The sequence below is a fragment of the Acanthisitta chloris genome, unplaced genomic scaffold, assembly GCF_000695815.1.
Source record: "Acanthisitta chloris isolate BGI_N310 unplaced genomic scaffold, ASM69581v1 scaffold10204, whole genome shotgun sequence".
Classification (NCBI taxonomy): domain Eukaryota; kingdom Metazoa; phylum Chordata; class Aves; order Passeriformes; family Acanthisittidae; genus Acanthisitta; species Acanthisitta chloris.
The window spans coordinates 43491-65317 of record NW_008670979.1 but is presented as its reverse complement, the minus strand read 5'-3'; the positions used below and the strand labels follow the sequence as shown (position 1 = coordinate 65317).

General features: G+C 41.5%; 1 protein-coding gene across 1 annotated transcript in view; it reads left to right on the top strand.

Moving 5' to 3' along the window:
- The window catches only part of FBLN1 (fibulin 1), a 61061-nt gene that overhangs the window by 20422 nt on the left and 18812 nt on the right, over positions 1 to 21827 (top strand). Inside the window, exons 7-14 of the mRNA XM_009073908.1 lie at positions 858 to 995; positions 2517 to 2660; positions 3715 to 3843; positions 4345 to 4470; positions 5256 to 5375; positions 6204 to 6335; positions 6886 to 7009; positions 20594 to 20736. Of these exons, the coding sequence (XP_009072156.1) occupies positions 858 to 995; positions 2517 to 2660; positions 3715 to 3843; positions 4345 to 4470; positions 5256 to 5375; positions 6204 to 6335; positions 6886 to 7009; positions 20594 to 20736 (1056 nt within the window). The remainder of the gene's footprint in view (positions 1 to 857; positions 996 to 2516; positions 2661 to 3714; positions 3844 to 4344; positions 4471 to 5255; positions 5376 to 6203; positions 6336 to 6885; positions 7010 to 20593; positions 20737 to 21827) is intronic.

Genomic DNA, 21827 nt, shown 5'->3' with positions numbered 1-21827 from the left:
AACCCAGTTCAGTGTTAACCATCCTAAACTTAAAATTGGCTCCACAATCATTAAGTCTCACAAAGCTCTAGGGATAAGCACTTTCACCTACTGTTGTGTCAGCTGCATGAATGGGAAAGCTGAGGCATCCTTTGCTGGAGAGGTTCTATATTTCAATAGCTTTAGGAGATTTCACCCCATTGCCAGGTGGCAAACATTAAATTTTAGTTGCTTTTATGTGGACAGGGCTACATTCATGAATGAAGCCTCATTAATTCTTATCTGCTTTATCTGAACCATAATTTATTCACAAATATTTACTGTCTATTCTGAACTGGAATGGAATATTAAAGTAAATAGAAATCATGTGCATTTGAAAGCACAATCATGCAAGGATATTGCAAGCCTTAATATGGATGAGAATCAAGGCCAATTAATTCACTTACGAAAGAAATGAACAATGTCTGCATTGGATCTAAGGTTAAAATGAAAATTGCAGTTGGATAATTAAATCTAACTGACTTCAAAGCTAAGCACACTGCTGAATCAAGGCTGAGCACTGCTGGACCTGGTGCTTCAGGTGCTCTGTAATAGTTCTGAATTCGTTTAGTTGTGAGAACTGAACTTGTAAAGCCTAATATGCACAGACACATCCCATGTGTAATATTAACAATGAAATAATAAGAAACCCTGAACTTATCCTACCTGAGGTCCTGTTTGAGGTAGCAGGTCAGATTGATTAAGTCACAGCACCAAATTCCAGGAAGGAGCACTGAGGATTGATCTGTCAAATGTTTTAAACTATGTCTTATGTTTTAAATGTGATGAAAAAACTTTTGCCAAACTCCTGCTAACAATTTTTTTTTGTGATGTACCAGATATTGACGAATGTGAGACTGGTACTCATAACTGCCCCCCCGATTTTATCTGTCAGAATACTCCAGGATCGTTCCGCTGCCGACCCAAGCTACAGTGCATGAGTGGGTTTATACAAGATGCTCTAGGCAACTGTATTGGTAAGGCATATTCTTATCTTGGGGGATACTGAAGTGTTGCCTAGGAGATAAGTGGTAGTTTCACTGGATGAATTCTGAGCTTCTCCAACCATTGCTCTGCTCTGCTCTGTGGTTTTTCTGCTCTTCTAAAGGCAGGATTGGTCTCATAGGTAAGATTTACAGATGAGAGACCTTGAAATAAAAGACTTAAATACTTGATTCCTATTTTTAATGAGATTGGGATATCTAAGGCACTTAGCTGTATTTGAGTACTTTCCTGAAGTCTTTGGGTATTTATCTGAAACAAAATTTGTAAAAGATTTGTGATATATTTTATCTACCTCTATCCAAAGTGTTTTACCCAAAGCTTAGTACAAAAAGCTGTAATTTATGACATCCTCTGTAACACCCTTTGATATTACTCTGTGTGGTTTTACAGGTATGTAGGTCCTTCCAGACCTGTCCCCTGTTAGAGCCTATCTTCCTGTGTATGAGAGTGATGGGCCAGTTATAACACACTGTGGAGAGGAGTTTTATTCTCAAAACTGATGACAATCTGTCAGGCTAATGCCTTGTTTCCAAGACTTCCCCAAATGCAGAATTATAACCTTCATATAAATACATTAGAATTACTGGATTCCACCAGTATTCTGAATGCAATTGTCTAATGTGACCTACAAATCTATCAGTTATTCCCTTGAGTAGTATTTTCAAGTCTCAACTTAGCTTTGAATTCCCCCATCGGCATAGCATGTCTCGGACTTGTGGAACTGGCTGAGCAGCAGCAGCTGCCAAGTCGAGCTCATTGTCAGCCCTTCGTTCTCCTGACCATATCATTCCCTGTAGGGTCAAAATCTGACACTGAAAACACTGAGACTGAAAACAAAATTGCAGCCTGTAAAATGAGGAGGGCCAGTGACTGTGCACAGCAAACCCTTTGAAGAGGACTGTCTGCCATAGCCAGCCCCAGGTCCCTGGCAGTAGCCACCACGGATGCCAGTGAAGGCACATCAATTTGTAGCAGTGATAACTGTGGCCCCTAAAATGCATTTGTTCAAAATATTTGCCAAGACAATTTCACAGGCTGATTTTACACACGGTGAATTAAATCCTGCCCTGTGTGGTGTTGAGGGGATTTTGTTGTTGGATTCGTGACTCTGATCTTTGTGTAGAAGCTGAGAGCTAGATCAGAACCCACAAACTGAAGCAGAACTGGTAGAACTGGAGAACTGAATTGTTGATCAGCTCTTCATATGTTTATGGGAGACTTTTCAAAGGCTTGGAAACAAATACAAGTTCTATACCGAATTTCCACTGCTTTTCAGTGGGATCTGTGCCTCTTACACCTCCCCAGTCTTCACCCTGGAAGTGCCGTATTGGTGAAGCGAAATGGCACAAATAATTGTACTCTCCATGGGCAGAACTTTCCAAACTCTGAAGGGTTACATTGGGATGTAAACCTCTGGAGGGTTACATACTGAGAGCATCTTACCTTAAACATCTTGAGACTACAGATAGTTACACTGGCTCGTGCTCTTGTAGATATCAACGAGTGCCTGAGCACCAACATGCCGTGCCCAGCTGGACAGATATGTATTAACACTGATGGCTCCTTTACCTGCCAGCGAATCTCACCCAGCTGTGGCCGAGGTTATCATCTCAATGAAGATGGAACAAGATGTGTAGGTGAGTAACAGTTTGTACGATAAAGTGGTTTTAAGAAAATAGCTCACATCTATCAATTATGTCTACCAGTGTCTTGCACTTTGCCCAAGTTTTTCTTATTCCCACAGTCAATTCTTGATCCTGTTCTTTCCCTCAGGGCAGTCTCAACAAGTGAAGAATGAAACGCATCCTCTCTCTGTCCTTCATATAACTCATGGAACCCTATATTCTGAGAAGAGGAGGAATAATAATTACCCCTCAAAAATGGCATTGCCTGTGACTGTATTTGTGTATTGGAACAATGCTGTGTGGTCCCAAATCTCCTCAGTACAGAGGGATGACACAAGGCCACTTAATATGCCCCACAGGAGCCATTTGAGTAGTGTTGAAAGACATGTATGTCTTTGGCTGGCATTTAACTAAGGTGGCTTTTGCAGAGAGGTATTTTTGCATGTGTTTTCAATTTTTCTAAGTGGCTTATCATAGATTCATCAAGGTTGGAAGAGACCTCTTAAGGTCATCAAGTCCAACCATTAACCTGCCACTGCTGTAACCATATCTTCCAAAGTCAGATCCAGACACCTCTTAAACACCTCCAGGGATGGTGACTCCACCACTTCCCTGGGCAACCTATTCCAGTGCCTGACTACCCTAACAGTGAAAAAAATTTTCTTAATATCTGATCTGAATTTCCCCTGTCTCGGTTTATGGCCAGAGAAAGCACTGCTACTGACCGTGGGTCTGTGACACCTTACACTCATCCATGAATATTGAGTGTGCATGCTAAAACAATTTTGCACCTGATTTCCTCCAAAGACTGTCATTGTTTCCTCATCTTTCCCCTCCCAAGTCTATCAACATTAAGGAACCCTGAGAGAGAGCCTGCTTCACTATGGATGGTTTGGATTTGTGACTCTGATCTTCTTGTAGATGCTGAGAGCCTGATAAAATCTTGCTTTGTGTTTCCGAACACTTTATAACTACGAGGGGACACGGAAACATGTTAACATATTGCTCTTCTCTCAACTTGCATGCTCAGGAGTGTACTTTAAATCCCTTCTCTCTTTTTTTTTAGATGTGGATGAGTGCTCATCCTCCAACCAGCCTTGTGGAGAAGGACATGTTTGTATCAATGCCCCAGGCAATTACCGCTGCGAGTGCAAATCTGGCTACACTTTTGATGTCATCAGTAGGACATGTATTGGTGAGTTGCACCTATTGACTTGAATATGTGCAGCTATAGCACTTTAAAAATCATCCTGTAAAGAATGTTAGTGCTCTCTGCATAACCTCTGTCATCTGAATGTAAAATTGACTACTGTATTATTTGGATAGATTTAATACCATATTAAAGAGCTGCTGATACTTCAAAGGAAGGTCTATTAGTATTGTCAACATGTTATCTGTTATCCTATTAAAAGGTAAGATTATGAGAGTGTGTGTAATTGTTTTCTGTGATATTTTTATATGCACCTACAGCAAAACGTTCCTTGGGAAGATCAAAGCAACTTTCTTCTGTGTAGATCTAATCCAATTATGCGCTGGGGTGCTCGTAAATGAGCATTTCGAGGATGACTTCTCTCTCTAGTATGAAATTTAAATCTGGAAAATAAAAATCAAGCTTATATGACCACATTCTTGCAGAGACTGCTGCTGTAGTGAAGCCAGCTGATCCCCAGACCTCTCTGTGTGTTCATCCTTGCAGATATCAATGAATGCAGACGCTACCCAGGCCGCCTTTGTGCTCACAAGTGTGAGAATACCCCTGGTTCCTACTACTGCACTTGCACCATGGGATTCAAACTCTCAGCTGATGGTAGATCATGTGAAGGTATGGCTGTCAGTGCTTTGGCTGTATAGTATGAGAAACAGCTCATTGATGTTTAGCTGATTCCATTTGATTTTAGCTGGTAAGACTGCAGTGGAATGGCATGAACGATCAGCCCAGTGCAGTCTCTCTGATTATGTGAATGCTGTTGTGCTTAGTCGAGGCCCTTGGAGCCCACAGTTTGAGTACATTGCCCTTAGATTGGATCATTTGACAGGACAAAAGGAAATGGCCTCAAGCTGTGTCAGGGAAGTTTCAGAATGGACATCAGGAAGAATTTCTGCATGGAAAGGGTTGTCAGGCATTGGAAGGAACTGCCTGGGGAGGCAGAGGCTTCATCATCCCTGGAGGTGTTCAAGAAATGACTGAACATGCCTCTTAGTGCTCTGGTCTAGTTGACAAGGTGGTGATCAGTCTCAGATTAGACTCAATGATCTTGGAGGTCTTTTCTGACCTAAATGATTCTGTGATGAATACATGCAGGGATGTATGGGCTACACTGACTTTATTTTGAAGGGTGATTCAACAAGATCAGATTCAAACCTTCAAAATCAGCCTTGCTGGTATCCAGCTACAAAAATGAAAGTGTTGGCCTAAAGATTCTCTCCAAGTCATGTACCTTGAAGTACTGTGGGAAATAATAGCACAGTGACAATTAACTTATGCTGCCAGACCCTGTTAAGAGTAACACACCCAAAGCCCCCTAGTTCCAGCTCACTCAGTGACATGTGTGCCATCTGTTTTTAATTTTAAAAGATGCTTTCCAAAGTTATGACTTTTCATTTCAGATTTGAATGAGTGTGAGAGCAACCCCTGTAGTCAAGAGTGTGCCAACGTGTATGGCTCCTACCAATGTTACTGCCGCCGCGGCTTCCAGCTGAGCGACATAGATGGCATTTCATGTGAAGGTAAGTTCTGTAGTGCTGCAGAGGAAGGATGAGTGAGTGTTTCTTGTTGTCACCATAACAGACAGGAGCAATTCCATGCTGTCTCATCATTGCATTCTCTTGGGTATTTTCTTGTGAAACTGTTTAATGAAGGTCTCCCACCCATGTCCTGGTCTAGAAACATCTCTGCTTGTGGGGTGTCAGTTTTGCTGTTTACACTGAGCTTGGCATAATTTTGTAACTTTGACAGAAATTTGGTTTTTTCTGAGGATCTAACAGAATTTCTGTTCTTCAGCAAGTGAAAGTATGAACACATTTATATGGTACATATGTAATATATAATACTACTAGGTAGTATTTTATATATCCTCTTTTTGTGGCTCGTTCTGAACTAAGGTGTAAGTAGGTTCTCCTCCTATATAAGGAGGATGTGACCTCATGGGCAAGATCCTGAATTTGAACTTAGGTCTCCAGGACTTACTGAACAGTGAGACCTTAGGCAGAACAACTAATTCTGATTTCCTGTTGGTAAGAACAGGGATAAAACTGTTCCTCTCTCTCCATCTTGTAAAGCTACAATACACATCACTGTAAAGTGTTTGCTCTTGTGCATTAATTTGTCTCTTGGGCCCTCATACTGCTTTCCATTTTCTTCAGAGCTCTATTTATTCCTGAAAGTCTTTGTTATTTAGCCTTCCTTGACTAGAGCCACGCCTGTCTGCTGATCTTCTTCCTTGCCTAGAAATTAGAATCATGAAGTGTTTGAAGCTCACAGTGGGAGCACCATACAAGCACACTAGGTTGAATGTCATGAACACAGAGTAAATTTGTGGTGTTTTCTTCTTGCAGATATTGATGAATGTGCTTTGCCTACTGGAGGGCATATCTGTTCCTTTCGATGTATTAATATTCCTGGGAGCTTCCAATGTACTTGTCCTTCCACTGGTTACAGGTTGGCACCCAATGCACGTAACTGCCAAGGTGAGTCAGTAAGTGCAGGGAGGCCTCACTAGACTGTGGACATGTGAAAAGTTCCAGCAAGTTTTTGTGTTTAAAAAATGCTTTTCCTAAAACATTATAGGTAAAGCAGTAAACATCAGTTTGAAATCAGAAGAAACCAGTCTTTTATAGTAAATATACAGGAAAATTCCATTCTGTAGTACAGAACTTGGTAGAGAATAATTTTTATAAGGTTATTAAGCAATTACAAAAAATTCCCAAGATGAAGATTCCTGTTGTGATATGGTATGAGTTAGTTTAGCCAATAAAAAGAAATATCCTGCTGGAAACATGTCAGCAAATATTTAGGTCTTGACCACTTAGTGGCACTGCTGCTCTTCCTTTTCTGCCTCTTGCTGGTTGTTTGAGTTAGTTTTCTTGGGTTTTGTTCTTCTGCTCTCCCCTTCCAATCCTGTACTAATGAGTAATTGCACCCCATGGTCAAGTATCTAACAGGATACTTTCATTGTCTGGCACCTGCAAGTAGAGGAAAGGCACATGTTTAAAGCACTTACCTGTTTCCATTTGGCAGATATTGATGAGTGTGTTGCAGAAAGCCACAACTGTTCTTTCAATGAGACCTGCTTTAACATCCAGGGTGGCTTTCGCTGCCTGTCGTTGGAGTGTCCAGAAAATTACCGCAAGTCAGGAGATACGTAAGTACCTTCTTTCTCAAGGTCAAACAGTTTTTTGGTGACATGATCTCCTTTCTGTCATGCCACTACCAACTGAACACGGAAGAGTTGCTAGCAAATATGTCTTGTGTTGGCAGGACTACCCTATGTTTTGCACACACAGGCCTGGTCTCCTCCTCATGCTCCTGATCCTAAGAAAAAGATGTTCCCTTTAAAAATGCCATGTGTCAGTGCTTGCATTGTAATGATTTCTAGAGCCATAAGCAGACTCTCTCTCTCTCTGGCTCCCTTGCAGGCAACCTGGTAGAAGGGTTACATCCAGCTTCAGAATCCTTGACTTCTATTTCAGAATCACACATAGTCTTTCCTTACTATCACACTTCAGCCAGGGAGTTTTTTTAGCTCCATCTCTGCATTCTTACCAGTGCTGTTGCAAAGCATTGCATGAATATCTTATTTTCAGTACTGTTTCACATCTGTTAGAAAGGCTGGGAATCCTAGCAAGGATGGTATGTTAGCTGCTGCTCATACTTGTGTCTCTAACCTGGCTGAGAGACAGTGCATTCTGCTGTTGAAAGCAGGAGACAGCTTTGGGAGGAGGGAGCTATTTATACCCATTAAATGGTACTAGCAGAGTGGAGAAGTTGTTGCAAACTCTTGTGTAGCTGGAGTTTATGGAGTTTAGGTGATGCTTTGCCTCCCACCTGCAGTTTAATGGCCACCCTGTACTCCAGCAATTCTTCCAAAGGCTGCTCTATAGTCCTCCTCATGTGCCCTATTCCCAGGTAAGTGTGTGCTCCACCAGCCAGGGAGGAAGGCTGATAAATCCCATTTGTTACCAACCTGCTATTGCTTTTCCCAGTCAGTATTGGTATGCCCATCACCTCCTAACTGAGATGGAGTACTCTGCTCCCGCTGTAGAATGAAGCCAGTGCTGATCTTCATCACAGGGACTTCGTGGGGATTAGTCAGTTTGCTTTTAAGCCTTGATCTGTGAAATGCCATGTAAGTGACTCAGCAGATGTATTTGATCAGAATGCTGGAGAGGGGACTCATGGTATAAACCCAGCTATTTATAAAACATGCCTGTGTTCTGGGAAGTGGAAATAGGAATTCAATTTTAAATTCTATTTTTCACATCAGTGAACAAACAGTGGCTAACGATGCAAACGTTTTCTTTATTTGTAATTTTGTGGGTTCATTTGTATCCTAACTAAAAAAAAAGTCATGCGTAGTTGGCCACTAGGCAGAATTAGCAGGTCCCTACTCTTATGGACATCCCTGAGTTGCAGAGTTCAGTTTATAAAATACACATCGTACACATACATTCCATTTCATCTTCTACCTGTATTTTTTGGGGAAGCAGAAGAATGCCTGAATTGTTTTCCTGTGTCTGGATTCTTGGTTTTCTGCGATGGCTTATTCTGCCTAACTCAGACCTACTCATAGGGTGAGATCCTTCTGATGTGCTGGGGCTATAATTAGGCCATGAGTCAGACACAAATCCTGCAGCTGCTCAGTGAAGTTCTAATTATTTTTAATTCCTTGAGTTATTACCTTGTTGGATTTATTAGTTTTTTTCCCTCTCACAGCTACAGTTACTGAATTTATTGCTGAAAACGTGTTTCAATAAACCAAAGAGAATACAAGTTCATTATCTTTCCAAGTCAAGTCTAAGTCAGCTTGGTGGGGCAATAGGTGCTCTCATGCTCAGTCAGGATACAAGCATTACACCAACGTGTGGGAATCAGGACTTAGGGATTTGGTGACTCTGAACCCGGTGGAGAGCAGTTTCCTAAGACAGCTTTTTAGCTCCCTTTTTACATCCAAACTATTTTACATCTTCTTGACAAATTTACTGTTGGCCTACACAGCCCAGCATGGCTGATAGTTAGGGTGTCTTCATTAGCTGCTGCATGATAATGGCATCAAATTGCTCGTTCACCCACCCTTGTGCCAGGACTCTTAAATCAAGGTAGTTGGCTTCTCACAATGTCACATCTAGTACAAATACCATTTGCCTTTTTATTCAAAACACATTCCAGTTTCACCAACTTGGCACATCATAAGAAAGACAACATATTTTCCATTCCCATCAAGTCAGCACCTCAGGAGATTTTTTTCTTACCCTATTCCCCATTTTTTTCTTTGGAACAGCTATAATTTAATAGGACTTAGTCCTGTAAATCCAAGTTTCTTCATTCTTAAATTTCTTTCAAATCTTTACGTACAGGCAACACCCCTCAGTGATCCAGAAGCTTCTTTACCCAATATCTTTAAAGCAGAGATTTTTGCATGGTGCTTGTTGCAGTGGTGATTGCCAACAGGTTAAGTCATCTCAGGATCATCCCATGCTACAGGCTGAAAGCTCAGGTTGCTGTGTAGATACTCTGAGCTTTGGGAGGAAACAGCCTGTGTAGCCTTCCCCAAAGACAGCAAAATGCCTGGCAAGGTCTGATCCTTAATGGTAACAGTTTTATTGAAGGCCTTATCTCTTTTACTTAAATTCTGCTTTTGTTTTACTTTGATCAGCCTTGGTATTTTTCCAAGGATAATTAAGATCTACTCCTCCTCACAATAGGACTTAACTTGCTGCACTGCCTTGCCAAACAGTTTTTGTTTTCAAATTGCATAACAATTAAATTCTCTTTATGTGGTACTGACTTCTAACATATGCAATATTTAAGCCAAGAAAAAGAGCAGAAAAGATAAAGAAGCGTTTATGGCGACGTGTCAGAAATGTGTGCTGCCTTGAGCCAAACTGGGAAATATTCGTATATTCTAGGCATGCCTGTGTATTGTTAAGGTTTCCTGGTGCTTCTCATTATTAGGACCTGTTTTAACTGCTTAAAATTTTGCCAAAACGTAAGCAGTGCCTGAAATTTTACATGCCAGGTGTCTGACTCAGGCTCACGTTTTGGTGAATTTCAACCAAAGCAGTTTACTATTTCCCAAGGACAAGTGTAGAGAGGAACACATTGGTTTGTGTGTTTGAAGATATTTTGGTGATTTTCTTTTTTCCTTTTAACAGTTTGCTGTCATGTTTTGGAGCAGAAATCTGACATTTGTTAGGAGATTACATTCTCACTTTCTGTCATCCTTACCTCTGAAACTTCTGAAATTGCAAACTCTTAAATACTGCTTTTAGCCTTTTTTCATAAACCTTGGGAAATGAGGACCTTGATGGCTAGATTAATCAAATCCTGTCCACCAAAACAGGCTCAGGTCTACCTGGAATATTTCTGAGAGTTTTTTATTTAACTTTTGCTTCAATAATGGTAAGGATTTCACAGCCTCAGTAGCAATCTCTTTGTGTTTGGCTATCTGCCTCAGTGCAATTTAACTCTTCCCATCAGTAGAGGGGTCTTTCTTTTTTTAGCAACAAACAGTTCTCTTCTGATTTAGCAGACCTGAGCTTCTTGTAGCTCTAATAACTAAATAACTACAGCAGTCTGAAATGTGCAGGTCCAACTCTGCAGACTGTCTGAGCCTGCTGACACACAAAGCCACAGGAGGAGAGGAGCCCAGTGTTCTCAGTGATGTCAGCTGCTGTCTGTCCTGAGCCAGGTGCTGCCTACCTGCACAACCCCAGAGCCAGTTTCTCATGTGCTTTTACTCCAACTCCATGGAGAAGTGAGCTGTTTCTAGCATGAGTGAGAGAAGAGACAACTCAGAAAGAAGATAAGTCATACTTAGGGGTTGAGGAGGCTGAATGTAGGGAGGGAAAGATCTAAAGGTATGGCAAGGCGAGGAGAATGAATCTAGGAGACACTTGTGGGGTAGAAAGTAAAATTGGGTAAAACAATTTAGAGACAGAGAGGAAAACAACAGCAGGAGTTAGGAGCTTATGGCTAAGGGTGATTGATACCAGAGAGGAAAACAACAGCAGGAGTTAGAAGCTTATGGCTAAGGGTGATTGATATCAGATTTGGATGATGACCAACAGAGGAAGGAATAATTTGGGATGGAGGCACAAAGATACTGAAGGAAGGGAGGGATCTGTGCTTTGGGACTAGGGCTGTGAGGTAGAAACTGAGGGAACCAAGTGTCAGCCAGGAGAGGATGGAGCAAAAAGAGGAGGAGGGTTGGCACTGGCTGAGTAGACAGCCCTGATGCCAAGATGATAGGAAGAAGAAACTGGTTTGGGAAACACAGAATAAAGACACAAGGATAGGACATGAAGGCTCAGTGCTGAGAGCAAAGTGAAGATAGTTCTGTCTCATCTATAGCCTGAGACCTCCTAGATACTTTCCAGCCCCAGACGGGAGGAACGTCCTGTGTCCACCTCCTAGATACTTTCCAGCCCCAGACAGGAGGAACATCCTGTGTCTATCCTGTCTACCATTCTGCTGCATACTGTATTCCCTTTCGAGTCTGAAGTGAGGCTCCAGATTTTCCTCTGGTTAAGAATTATGTGTAAAGACCAACCATCAGTTGGTTTCATTCCCTCTAAGTTCTGGTCTAGCTGCGCTGCTCTGTTAACATCAATGTAGACACCCATGATGTGACAATGGTTCATTTGGGCCTCAAGGTGTGGTGCAACCTGCTGAAAAGAAATACTCACCAATGACAGCATGAGTGAGTACCTTTGTAGTGGAATATATTCTAGAAGGTCTGGAAGATTGTTACAGCTCTGGAAATCCACAGCTTTGAATTTCAGAGTTATGTAGCTGCTCTGTTAACATCAATGTAGACACCCATGATGTGACAATGGTTCATTTGGGCCTCAAGGTGTGGTGCAACCTGCTGAAAAGAAATACTCACCAATGACAGCATGAGTGAGTACCTTTGTAGTGGAATATATTCTAGAAGGTCTGGAAGATTGTTACAGCTCTGGAAATCCACAGCTTTGAATTTCAGAGTTATGTAGTGTATAGTTTGGTAAGAAGATTTGGTTAGTTATTCAGCATGTTGAAATGGTTTTCCTCTGTGAAGTGAATTACAAAGCCATAAATCTTGCAAATAAAAAGTTTGTTTCCTTTAGTGCATGAGGAATTGTTGCATACCACTCAGCTCCTTTGAGCACAGTGGAGTGGAAGTAAGGCTCAGAAATTAGCAGGAGGGAAGGCACAAAATATTTTCTCCTCATTTTTCCATTGCTAGGTGCTGTATTTATTATCCAAAATGGAATCTCTCCTCTGTAGTTTTGGTAATTTTCTTTTCCTTTATCACTAGCCAGTGTTTGGTACATGAAATTTATCTATGAGCAATTCTTTGAAACCAATATTTCAGCCACATAAGTACGTGTAAGAGATCAGGGTTGTAAGTGAGCTAATAGAACCAGAACAAATTCAGGAACAAGCATTTAGCAGCAGCATACACTCATTTTTCTAGCCCGTGTCTGTGTGTCTAATTGCAGAGGTTTGCAAAGATACCTACCAGTGCCTCACTGCAAAGCAGTGCAGCACACCTGGGCTCTGGGTTGGCTTTCTCTGGTAGCACTTTCTGCCTCCTCAGCACTCCCCTTCTCCTGCTGCTCCCTGAGCTCTGCCGCAGTGACATGGCACGACTGGGGCACGGGAGCTGTATGACCTGTCCTGAGGAGCCACAGAGCTGGGAAGCACCCCGGGGCTTGGGCTGCTCTCTCACTAGCAGTAGCTTGTTGGATTCCCCTGCTGTATGATTTTCTGCTGCCCACTGACGGGAAGCATTGAAATAAGGTCTGGAGACTACACTGGGATTGAAATGCTCTTTGCTTCTTGCCTTTGCGGTGCATGACCCCAGAATGAACTCTGGTTCTCAAAAGCAATAATATTTGCTATCTCCTTTGTGGTTATTGGATGGAACAATTAGTGCACATTAACTAAACCTGTAATGCAGTGTGTAGTGTGCACCACCAAAGCATGAGATGAAAGATTCTGAGTAATTCTAGCTCCTGGCTGCAGGCACATCTATCCTCACAAATAACTTTCTGAATCAGCAAAATGTCCTTTGTCAAATCTGCAAGCTGGGAGCTTTGGGGTTTTATTCTTTTAAAACATTCTGGTCATCCTTATAAAATGTATTTTACCTTTATAAAATAATAAGGCAGAGCATCTTTATGAGAGTGGAAGTGCTTATAAGCATGTTCATGCTTCCAAGAAGTTGTACTTGAAGAAAACATTTCCAGAGAAGGAATTAACTGTCTTGACTTGCTTCATGATTTCAGCAAAGCAAAGTAGCCTCTTAATTTCAACAAAGCCAAGTCATTCTCCTTAGTGCAGTTATTAATGACATTTCAGAAAAGAATATACAACTCACTATACCTGAAAATATTCCAAGAGTATCCACACCTAATTAGCTGGCCATCCTGTGAGGACTTGTGCATGCTCTTTACACACATGAATAAAATTAAGGATGCATTTAAATCTTCAAAGAATTGCTTTGTACTTTCCTTTGCAACTGGTATGAAAAGAAAACATGCAGCATATTAATTGAAGAACTGAGGGTGCTTTTAACTGCTGTTTTTGAAAATGCTGATTTTGCATATAATGTGGAGTCCTGGAATTCAGGTCACCATGCACTGGAGTGAAGTAGGGCTTGTGTACAAGCCACAGCTCTGTTGATGGCAGATACTCCTGACAGGAGCTCAATTTTGCATGTCAAAATGAGAAAAATGAAATAGGCATTTAGATTTCCTTGAGGTAGTAAGAAAGAAACCATGCTTTAATGATGGGGCATTTCTTAGGAAAGAAACAAATTGTTTAGGTTCCAAAACCTCAACCTGGGGACCAGATATTGCTTGGAGTGGAGAGACCTGTACATAATCTGGTTCATAGTTGTGCTGGAGGAAAATTTGGAGTTAAGGGCAGAATCTGGTTATCACCAAATTTTGCAGTCCACATCCATCTGAGATTGGAGTTAAGGGCAGAATCTGGTTATCACTAAATTTTGCAGTCAGCATCCATCTGAGATCGTCATCTCTACCTCTACTTCCACACACTTGTCTGAAAGGATGTTCAGATACCAATGTGGTGATTTGGGCATATCTTTAATCAGAAATATATATAAAATTTCCCTGTATGCAATCCTCTAAATGCTTCTCAAGCCCATCAGGTGTCATGACATGTCAGATTTTCATTAGCAATCCTCTAAATGCTTCTCAAGCCCACCAGGTGTCATGACATGTGCTGGTAAATTACAACATTCTTTAATAACACTGACTTGAACGCCCATACCTGTCTGTACCGTATTTAACTGGACAAAATTCACTTCTCTCAGGAACAGAAAGGGAAAAGATATGTTTCCATACAGACAGTGCAGAGCGACACTGTTCACTTTCAGCCTGTATGGGTGATGTCTTGCTAGTTCTCTGGATTTTTGACATGTGCTGGTAAATTACAACATTCTTTAATAACACTGACTTGAACGCCCATACCTGTCTGTACCGTATTTAACTGGACAAAATTCACTTCTCTCAGGAACAGAAAGGGAAAAGATATGTTTCCATACAGACAGTGCAGAGCGACACTGTTCACTTTCAGCCTGTATGGGTGATGTCTTGCTAGTTCTCTGGATTTTTCACTCTCCTACAGTGTGCTAATGGATTTGGAAAGAGCAGAGGGCAACTATTTCTTTCACCAGCATCGTTCCTGTGACTCAGGGCTGCATAAGAGTGGACTGAATGTGCAGGGCACATGCTGGAGACATCAGGCCATTCAATCTTGTTTTCAGGGCTTGCCTAGATGGGTGTTAGAATGACTCGGGTTGATTCTCCTGGCAGCACAGAGAAATACTGTGTCATACCAGGAGGTGAAAGTTTATCTTCAAAGGAAATGTACCTTCACATACAGGCAGTGTTGGAGAGAAGTTTGATGTTGCTCTATATGCTGTCAGATGAGTGCTTTTTCTCTCTCAGAAAGACCAACCTTATATATTTGTGGTTTTCAGAATACTTTGCTAGTCTTAAAATCCAGCCAGACATCCCAAGCAGGACACAATCAACTCTGTAACCATTTAGAATCTCTTTCTTTACGGAACATATGTCCAACCAACAAAAGAATAAAACCGGGGGTGGGGGAAGAGCACCAGTGTTCTCCCTAGGAAGAACTTAGCTGATCTAAATGCAAATAAACTCTCCCTCCCACCGAGGTGCCAGACTGGATCCATCTGTGCATGCAAAGCAAGGGCAATGCTTCTCCCAAAGCACCAACTGCAGACAAGTCCATCCTTATTTGGTAAATGCCCCTTTGCAGTATGACTGAGGTGCCAGGCTGAAGAACGGATACAGTGTGCAAGTCAGCCTATCTTCCCCCCCCACTGCCCTTGCTGTCCTATCCCACTCACTAAATGTACACTAATCTTCCTCTTGTCTTGTGTTCTCACTTTTCTTGCAGTCGCTGTGAGCGCTTGCCTTGTAATGAAAATAAGGAATGCCAGAGCCTGCCTCTGAGAATAACCTCCTATCACCTCTCTTTTCCTACCAACATCCAAGTACCCACCGACATTTTCCGTATGGGCCCTTCCAATGCTGTCCCTGGGGATAAAATTCGGCTGTCCATCATCAGCGGGAACCAGGAGGGGTTTTTCACCACAAAAAAAGTGAACAACCACAGTGGCCTTGTGGTCATGCAGCGTCAAATCACAGAGCCCAGAGACCTTCTTCTGACAATCCAAATGCAACTTTCCCGCCATGGAACTGTCAACACATTTATTGCCAAACTTTTTATCTTTGTTTCTGCACAGCTTTGATCCCTAACTTACAGTCATCACTGGCTGCTCTCTCTCTTCTAAGAGTAGCTTTTTTGCCCCCAGTTTTAATAAAGTTTTAGTTCATCCCTTGCACGCTGCACTTGCATTTTATTTGCCATCATCATTACAGTTCTTCACTTTCCCCTATAACTGAACCTCTCAGTTTGGGGAGATTCTTCTATGTATTCTGCATCATTATACAAAGGAGAGATTGGTGTCCAAGAGCTTATTACCTGAATATCCTGAGGTCTGGAAAGCTGTTCATTTACTTCACACAGTAGTGGAGCTGGTCTCATCTGGTGATACAGAGCTGCATATGTTTAGGTCTAAATTTTCCAAATGAAATAGGTACATAATTTGAGCTGTCTCAACTGGGACATCTTTAGAGAATTTCATCAGTCAGAGAGAAAATACTGGGCATTTTCTGAAAATTTGTTAAAGGGCATGCCTTAGGCCCTTGGGACTGCAGAGGTGCCCCAGCACACAGGTCACTGGGAGTGTGGAGCCAGATTCTCAAGCTGTGCTAGTTATCATTGCTGTGTTGTAGCCAGTGCTGATTTCCACCAGGTACAGATCCCAGTTCTAAGTTTAAAGGATGGTACAAAAGAGAATCTCCTCTAAAGAACATTTATTTTAGAGATCTTTCATCTTGCTTTCTGTGGAGTTTCCATTGAATGGCAAAACTCATGACAGGAAAACAGCAATGAACTTCCTGACAGCATTCAGCTAATAGCAGAGAGCTCCTCTGTTTCACGGACTGTGTCCTGAGAGGGGTCTGCAGGAGCATTTGGAAAAGATATGTAATTGGTGTCTCTCCAACTTCCATATCAAAGTTGATAAATTCTGAACAGTAAAGACTTTACCTACCACTACCATCAAGCCAAACCCTGGGAACCCTGAAGGTCAGCCAGAATTCCAATATCCAAATCTTTCTTCCTTTTACTTTCACTTACTTAATTTACTTCTGTGCAGTCAAGAACAATGTAGACAATTCAACTGGAATTTCTTTGGAAGAGGATTTATTATAGTCTTCAGTCCTTGTGTTAATAAATATTAAAATCTCAGTCCCAGAGGTATGATGAAAAATGAATGTTGCTTTACACCCCCCTGGGCTCAGATATCTCTGCTGCCCTGTACATGGCAGAACAGTCAGTCTGTAGGTGGATGGGGAATAATCCATGTGAATGCACATATTGAAAAACAAGCTTCACTGTGTCAGCACAGTCAGGGTGCAAGGGTAGAAACTGGGAATCTTCCAAACCAAGATCACAAGCCTTAATCACCTGAGCTCAAGGAATACTCTATTGGCTGTGAGCTGCAGGCTCTGAGGCTCATCCTCAGCCAAGGCCTAGACTGGGGCATGATCGCAGCACTCTGCCAGAGTATTACATGTTCCCCAAGGCAAAGTTTATCCCAGCTGGCTGACAGGAGTTCAAGTCTCTTGAGGAATGCTCGTGTTTAATAAGCCTGTTGACACATACTTATAAAGCTGCCAGAAGTTGCCAGTGGGGATAGAGTCCCAGCTTTAAATATTGAAGGCACAAGCCCATGCTACTTGAGCTAATGGGGTTTATTACTGCCACAGAAGGTGCTTGCATATAAATGCCTTCTGGCTACCAGCTCATTATGAGGCCATAATTAAGTAGGATAAAGATTCAAAAATAAACTTCATTTTTTGCAAGCATTAATATATATTTGTTTGGCAGGAAAAGAAGGGAGTGTGAGAGTTTGGCCCTCAGTATTGTGAAGTGCTGCCGTATGAATTTCACTCAGCAAGAAGTTCAAAACACAGAGCTCACATTCTCCTGTGTTAGGTGTTTAACGCTGCAGTGTCACTGGAACTTTCAGGAATGTAATTATGTAGTGCCATTTATATGTGTGGTTCTTTCCAAATGAAAATGAAATCACAGCTCCTGATCCAAAGAACTTACTGAGAATGTGAAAAGGAATGATACCAGGATCCAGGAAGGAAGAAAAAAGTAGACTCAGGAAATAATCAGAGCAACTGAGCTGTTTCTTAACCTTGTATAAATGAAAAAGGCCTAGAGGAAGGACCAGCTGCGAAGCTGCAATTTTTGTTACAGGGGAAAACCTGAAGGACAGACTGAACAAAAAAGTTCTCAGCACTGAGGAAGAAAGTTTGATGGGTCTTAGTCCCCACTGTAGAACATAAGCAAAAAGGAAAAAATCATCTAATAGAAAATTAAACACAAAGGTGATGTGTAAAGATAAAATTAAAAAGTATTCTCAGATCAGAGTACATCACTAGTAACAAATAACAGGATTTGAAATAGACGTTAGTTGTCAGAGGAGTTACTCCAGAAGATGTCTATAAGATGTGGTGTTGAAGGAATGAGAGAACAAAGTGTTATTGACCTCACTCTGCATATGCTGAGGCAACTAGAAAGAATATCAAAAGGAAGGAGATCAGAGAATGAGTATTTACGCAGGGAGAAATGGAAGTGCAAACTCAAGTTTAGCAGTGTGGACCGAGCACACCAAAAAAAACCCAGTTTGTGGGATTTGTAAGAGGAGAGACAAACAGTGCAAGGACCTAGAGCTGACACAGACGTGTATCTGTCACACGTGGTTACGAGCTGGGTGGATCTAGAAACTTGTTTTAGTTGAGAACGGACACTTGTGACCATTGTGATCCTCCATTTCTGTCTGCAGGGCACCTGTTGCATGTGAGAAGGCTTTACTCCACAAGTTGTGAATGCAGGTCTTACTTAGGACTTCATCTTACACCAAATCATGTCTTTTTTTGGAGGAGAATTTCAGAAATATTTGTATTCCCCAAATTTTGTTCCAGCTGAAGTTGAGAGTTAAGCTTCCATTTCTTCCCAGGAAGGAGCAAAGGCACATCAGTTCTGAAGGCCCCAGACACTTCCACCACAATGTTTTTTGCATACAAATTCTATTGTCTAAATACAGCTATGGAAATTTAGAGTGCTCTATTAGTACTTTATTAGTAGTAGTGTCCCAAAATAGAGCTACTGTTTGTTGGTGTCCCCTAAACCTTTAGGTGATGCTATAGTTATTCTTTATATGTTGGAGAAAAGTTTTTAAAGAACTTTTTCAGAATTTGTAAACATATTATTGGAAGTAGAACTAGTGGGGTTTGGCTGTTGTGAGCCTTGGCTGTTCAGCTCAGCAGGATCCTGAGGATCCTGAGGAAGGATGCAATGGTTTTATATGGGTATCTAGTGAACTCCTCTCTACGCAGTAAGGAAAAGAAAAGGGAGAGGAAAACAAATGTGAATGATGTTTGCTCATTTACCCTCAATTTTACTTATTACATATTTTGAAATAGACCACTTTACCCTGGAACTAGACTATGCAATTTAGCTGATCCTTATTTCACAGGCATGATGATCTGCCAGCTAGAAGTCCCTTCTTAATTTGGCAGCTGAGGTTTAGAACAAGGGAATTGAATCTGTTGTCATAGGTCAGACATGTTCGTACATCCAGAATTTATTTGTTCTAAAATGACCAGCAAGAGACATTTCAGCAGAAAACCTTATTCTGTTCCCTGGAGGTGTCTAGGAAATGACAAGATTTTGTACCCAAGTAATGGTAGGAAGTAAAAGGTCTCTTCTGGCCTGTATCTTCTGGCCAGTCTGAAAACATCAGCTACAGAGTGTGAATACCAAGCCAGACTCAGCTGGTGTAAATTAGCCCAGCTCCATTGCCTCTCCATGGACCATGCCAGTTCCCATCTGTTGAAGCTGATTTCCTTGACGTTGATTCATGTTTTCTCTTTTTTTTACTTTCATACAGTATCACCGTGTTTGGCTTTGTTTTCTTTGATGAGCAAATGTGGGTCGAATGTAATAAGAAGTTACTGATGTATTGATTATTAATAGAGCCATAAAGTCCCTTTGAACATCTGAAAAAAGATGGTTTGTAGGTGTGGACTTGGATAGCACATTTTGAAAAGAGCAAGTTAGTTTCTAGTGGTATCTGAAAACTAAAGCTTCCGTTTTTGTTTCCCTTTTACTCAGTGAATTTTTCTCCCTTCTAATCTTTTAATTCCCCCCCCCCAACACTGCCCACTTTTCTTTTTTTCCACTTAGAAATATGAAGAAATGGGCAGGTCAAAGTTGAGATCATTTGTGGGGCTTAGTCACATTGTAAGTCCCAGCACAGCTCTTTCATCTCTCATGAGCACAGAGTGGGCATTGTGTGAAGTTCTTGAACTGTAAGTGACTTTAAATTCACTCTAGTGGACAAGGGTGAGAAGAAGTCATTTAACTTTTAATAGACTTTCAAGGCCGAATGAGCAGCTGGTTGAGATGGAATATGAAATGACCCTTACTATTTCCCCAAACTCAGAATTCAATCTTTAAGGTTTTAAATAATGTGGTTAGCTTTTTTTCATCCCCTGGTTTCCATTTCTCTCTGTTTTCTCAGTTCAGATGGAAAGGGAGGGTGTGAAAAAGAGACTTAAGGGAGGCTTTTCTGGCCCTTGCTGCACTGAAAATCATGAAAGAAAGTGGGCCCTTCACATATTTCCTGCCAGATTTCTAGAATGGAAACAATTGTTTCTGCTTTTATATGACTGAGTAAAAAAGTCTTGTGCAAGTAAGTGCAGCTGTATTGAAACTGGTGAGACCAGGCTTGGGCACTGCAGCTGAGGGTCTGTGCCTCATTGCTTGGTCCTGTTTGTCCTTGGAAAGAGACTTTACATGGCATCTTATGCACTACAGCTCTTCCTGCCAGGCTTGAAGAGCTGGGTTTGAGGGGGGTTTGACTGCAGCTCTGAACCAAGGCAAGTTTTTCAGTGGTCTGGATGTTCTGGAGATCTGCATTTGTCTTAAGTTTTTGAGGTGAAGAAAGAACACATATCAATTACAGTTTCTATCTCCCTACACTGCGAAACACAAAGGAATGAATTTTCAGGATATGTATACATCCCTTTTTTGTTTCTTTTAGTGTCAGACTTGAAAAGACAGACACGATTCGCTGCGTTAAGTCTTGTCGACCAAATGATGTCAACTGTGTGTTGGATCCAGTGCACACGATTTCCCACACTGTCATTTCACTGCCCACGTTCAGAGAATTTACAAGACCTGAAGGTAAGTGGTTTGTTCCTTGTTCCATGTAATAGACTACAGCATATAAAACCTCCACCGTAAATCCTTGCCTAAAGCCAGAGTAGCTACCGGTGCAGTAAAATGGTTGCACAGTTCCAAATTATAGTGTACTAGTCACTTAATTAAAACCTTCGATGTCCAGGAGTTTTAATTTTATGGAGGAAAGAAAATAATTTGGAACTCTAACTCATCCTGCTTCCCAGTCTAAGGAAATATTGACTCTGAATTCCCATGTACCACATTTACTCCCATAATAGCCATGTGTCCCATGACTTTTTTCTTCCCTTGTTTGCAGACTTTGCCATAGTAAAGTAATACTGAATGTATTTCTCTCATCTGTTTGCTATTGGCAGGTGACTTCTTCCAAGAATAAAGTCCATGTCTAAACGCAAACATTAATCATAAAATACATTGAATATATTTTCTGGTAGTGTGATTGGCTGATTTTTGACTTGTGAACAAATAAAGTGTTGTCTTTAAAAATATAGATTAAAGGAAGGGAAATTCCAAGGACTTGACAGAACGATGAGATTTTCAAAAGGCACCCAAGTGAGTGCCTGTCCTCTGCAGTACCTGTGAGTTTTCACATCCTGGAGTTTCCTAAGGATCACACTCACTTTTCTGAGTTCACATATAAACTTGCAGACCAAGAGCCAGTTTTTGTTCCTTGGCATTTGTACAGATTTTCTGGCAACACCACTGGGGGTTGTGTACACATCCATAGGTGGGGTGGCTGCCTGCAGCCCTGCTGCTCTGCAGCACAGACACAGGGAGAAGAGAAGGGGATGGAAGAAAGAAAGATTGTTTTGGAGGAGTTTCTAAAGGTCCTAAAACCCTGTTTCTGATGAGAGTCTCAGCCTTGCTGTCTCAGAAAGCTGTCCTAAATGAAATCCAGAGCAGAAGGAGTGGGAAAAGAGACAACCCAGTTGTTATTCACATAGGAATAATTTAACCACCAATCCCTTAGCTGCGTAGAGCTCCTCTGTGTTCTGTCAGGCCTGTTTCAGGCCTTGGCTGGCCCTACTTCACAGGGAGTGGAGGAATGCCCCATGGCCACTTCTACTCCCATACAT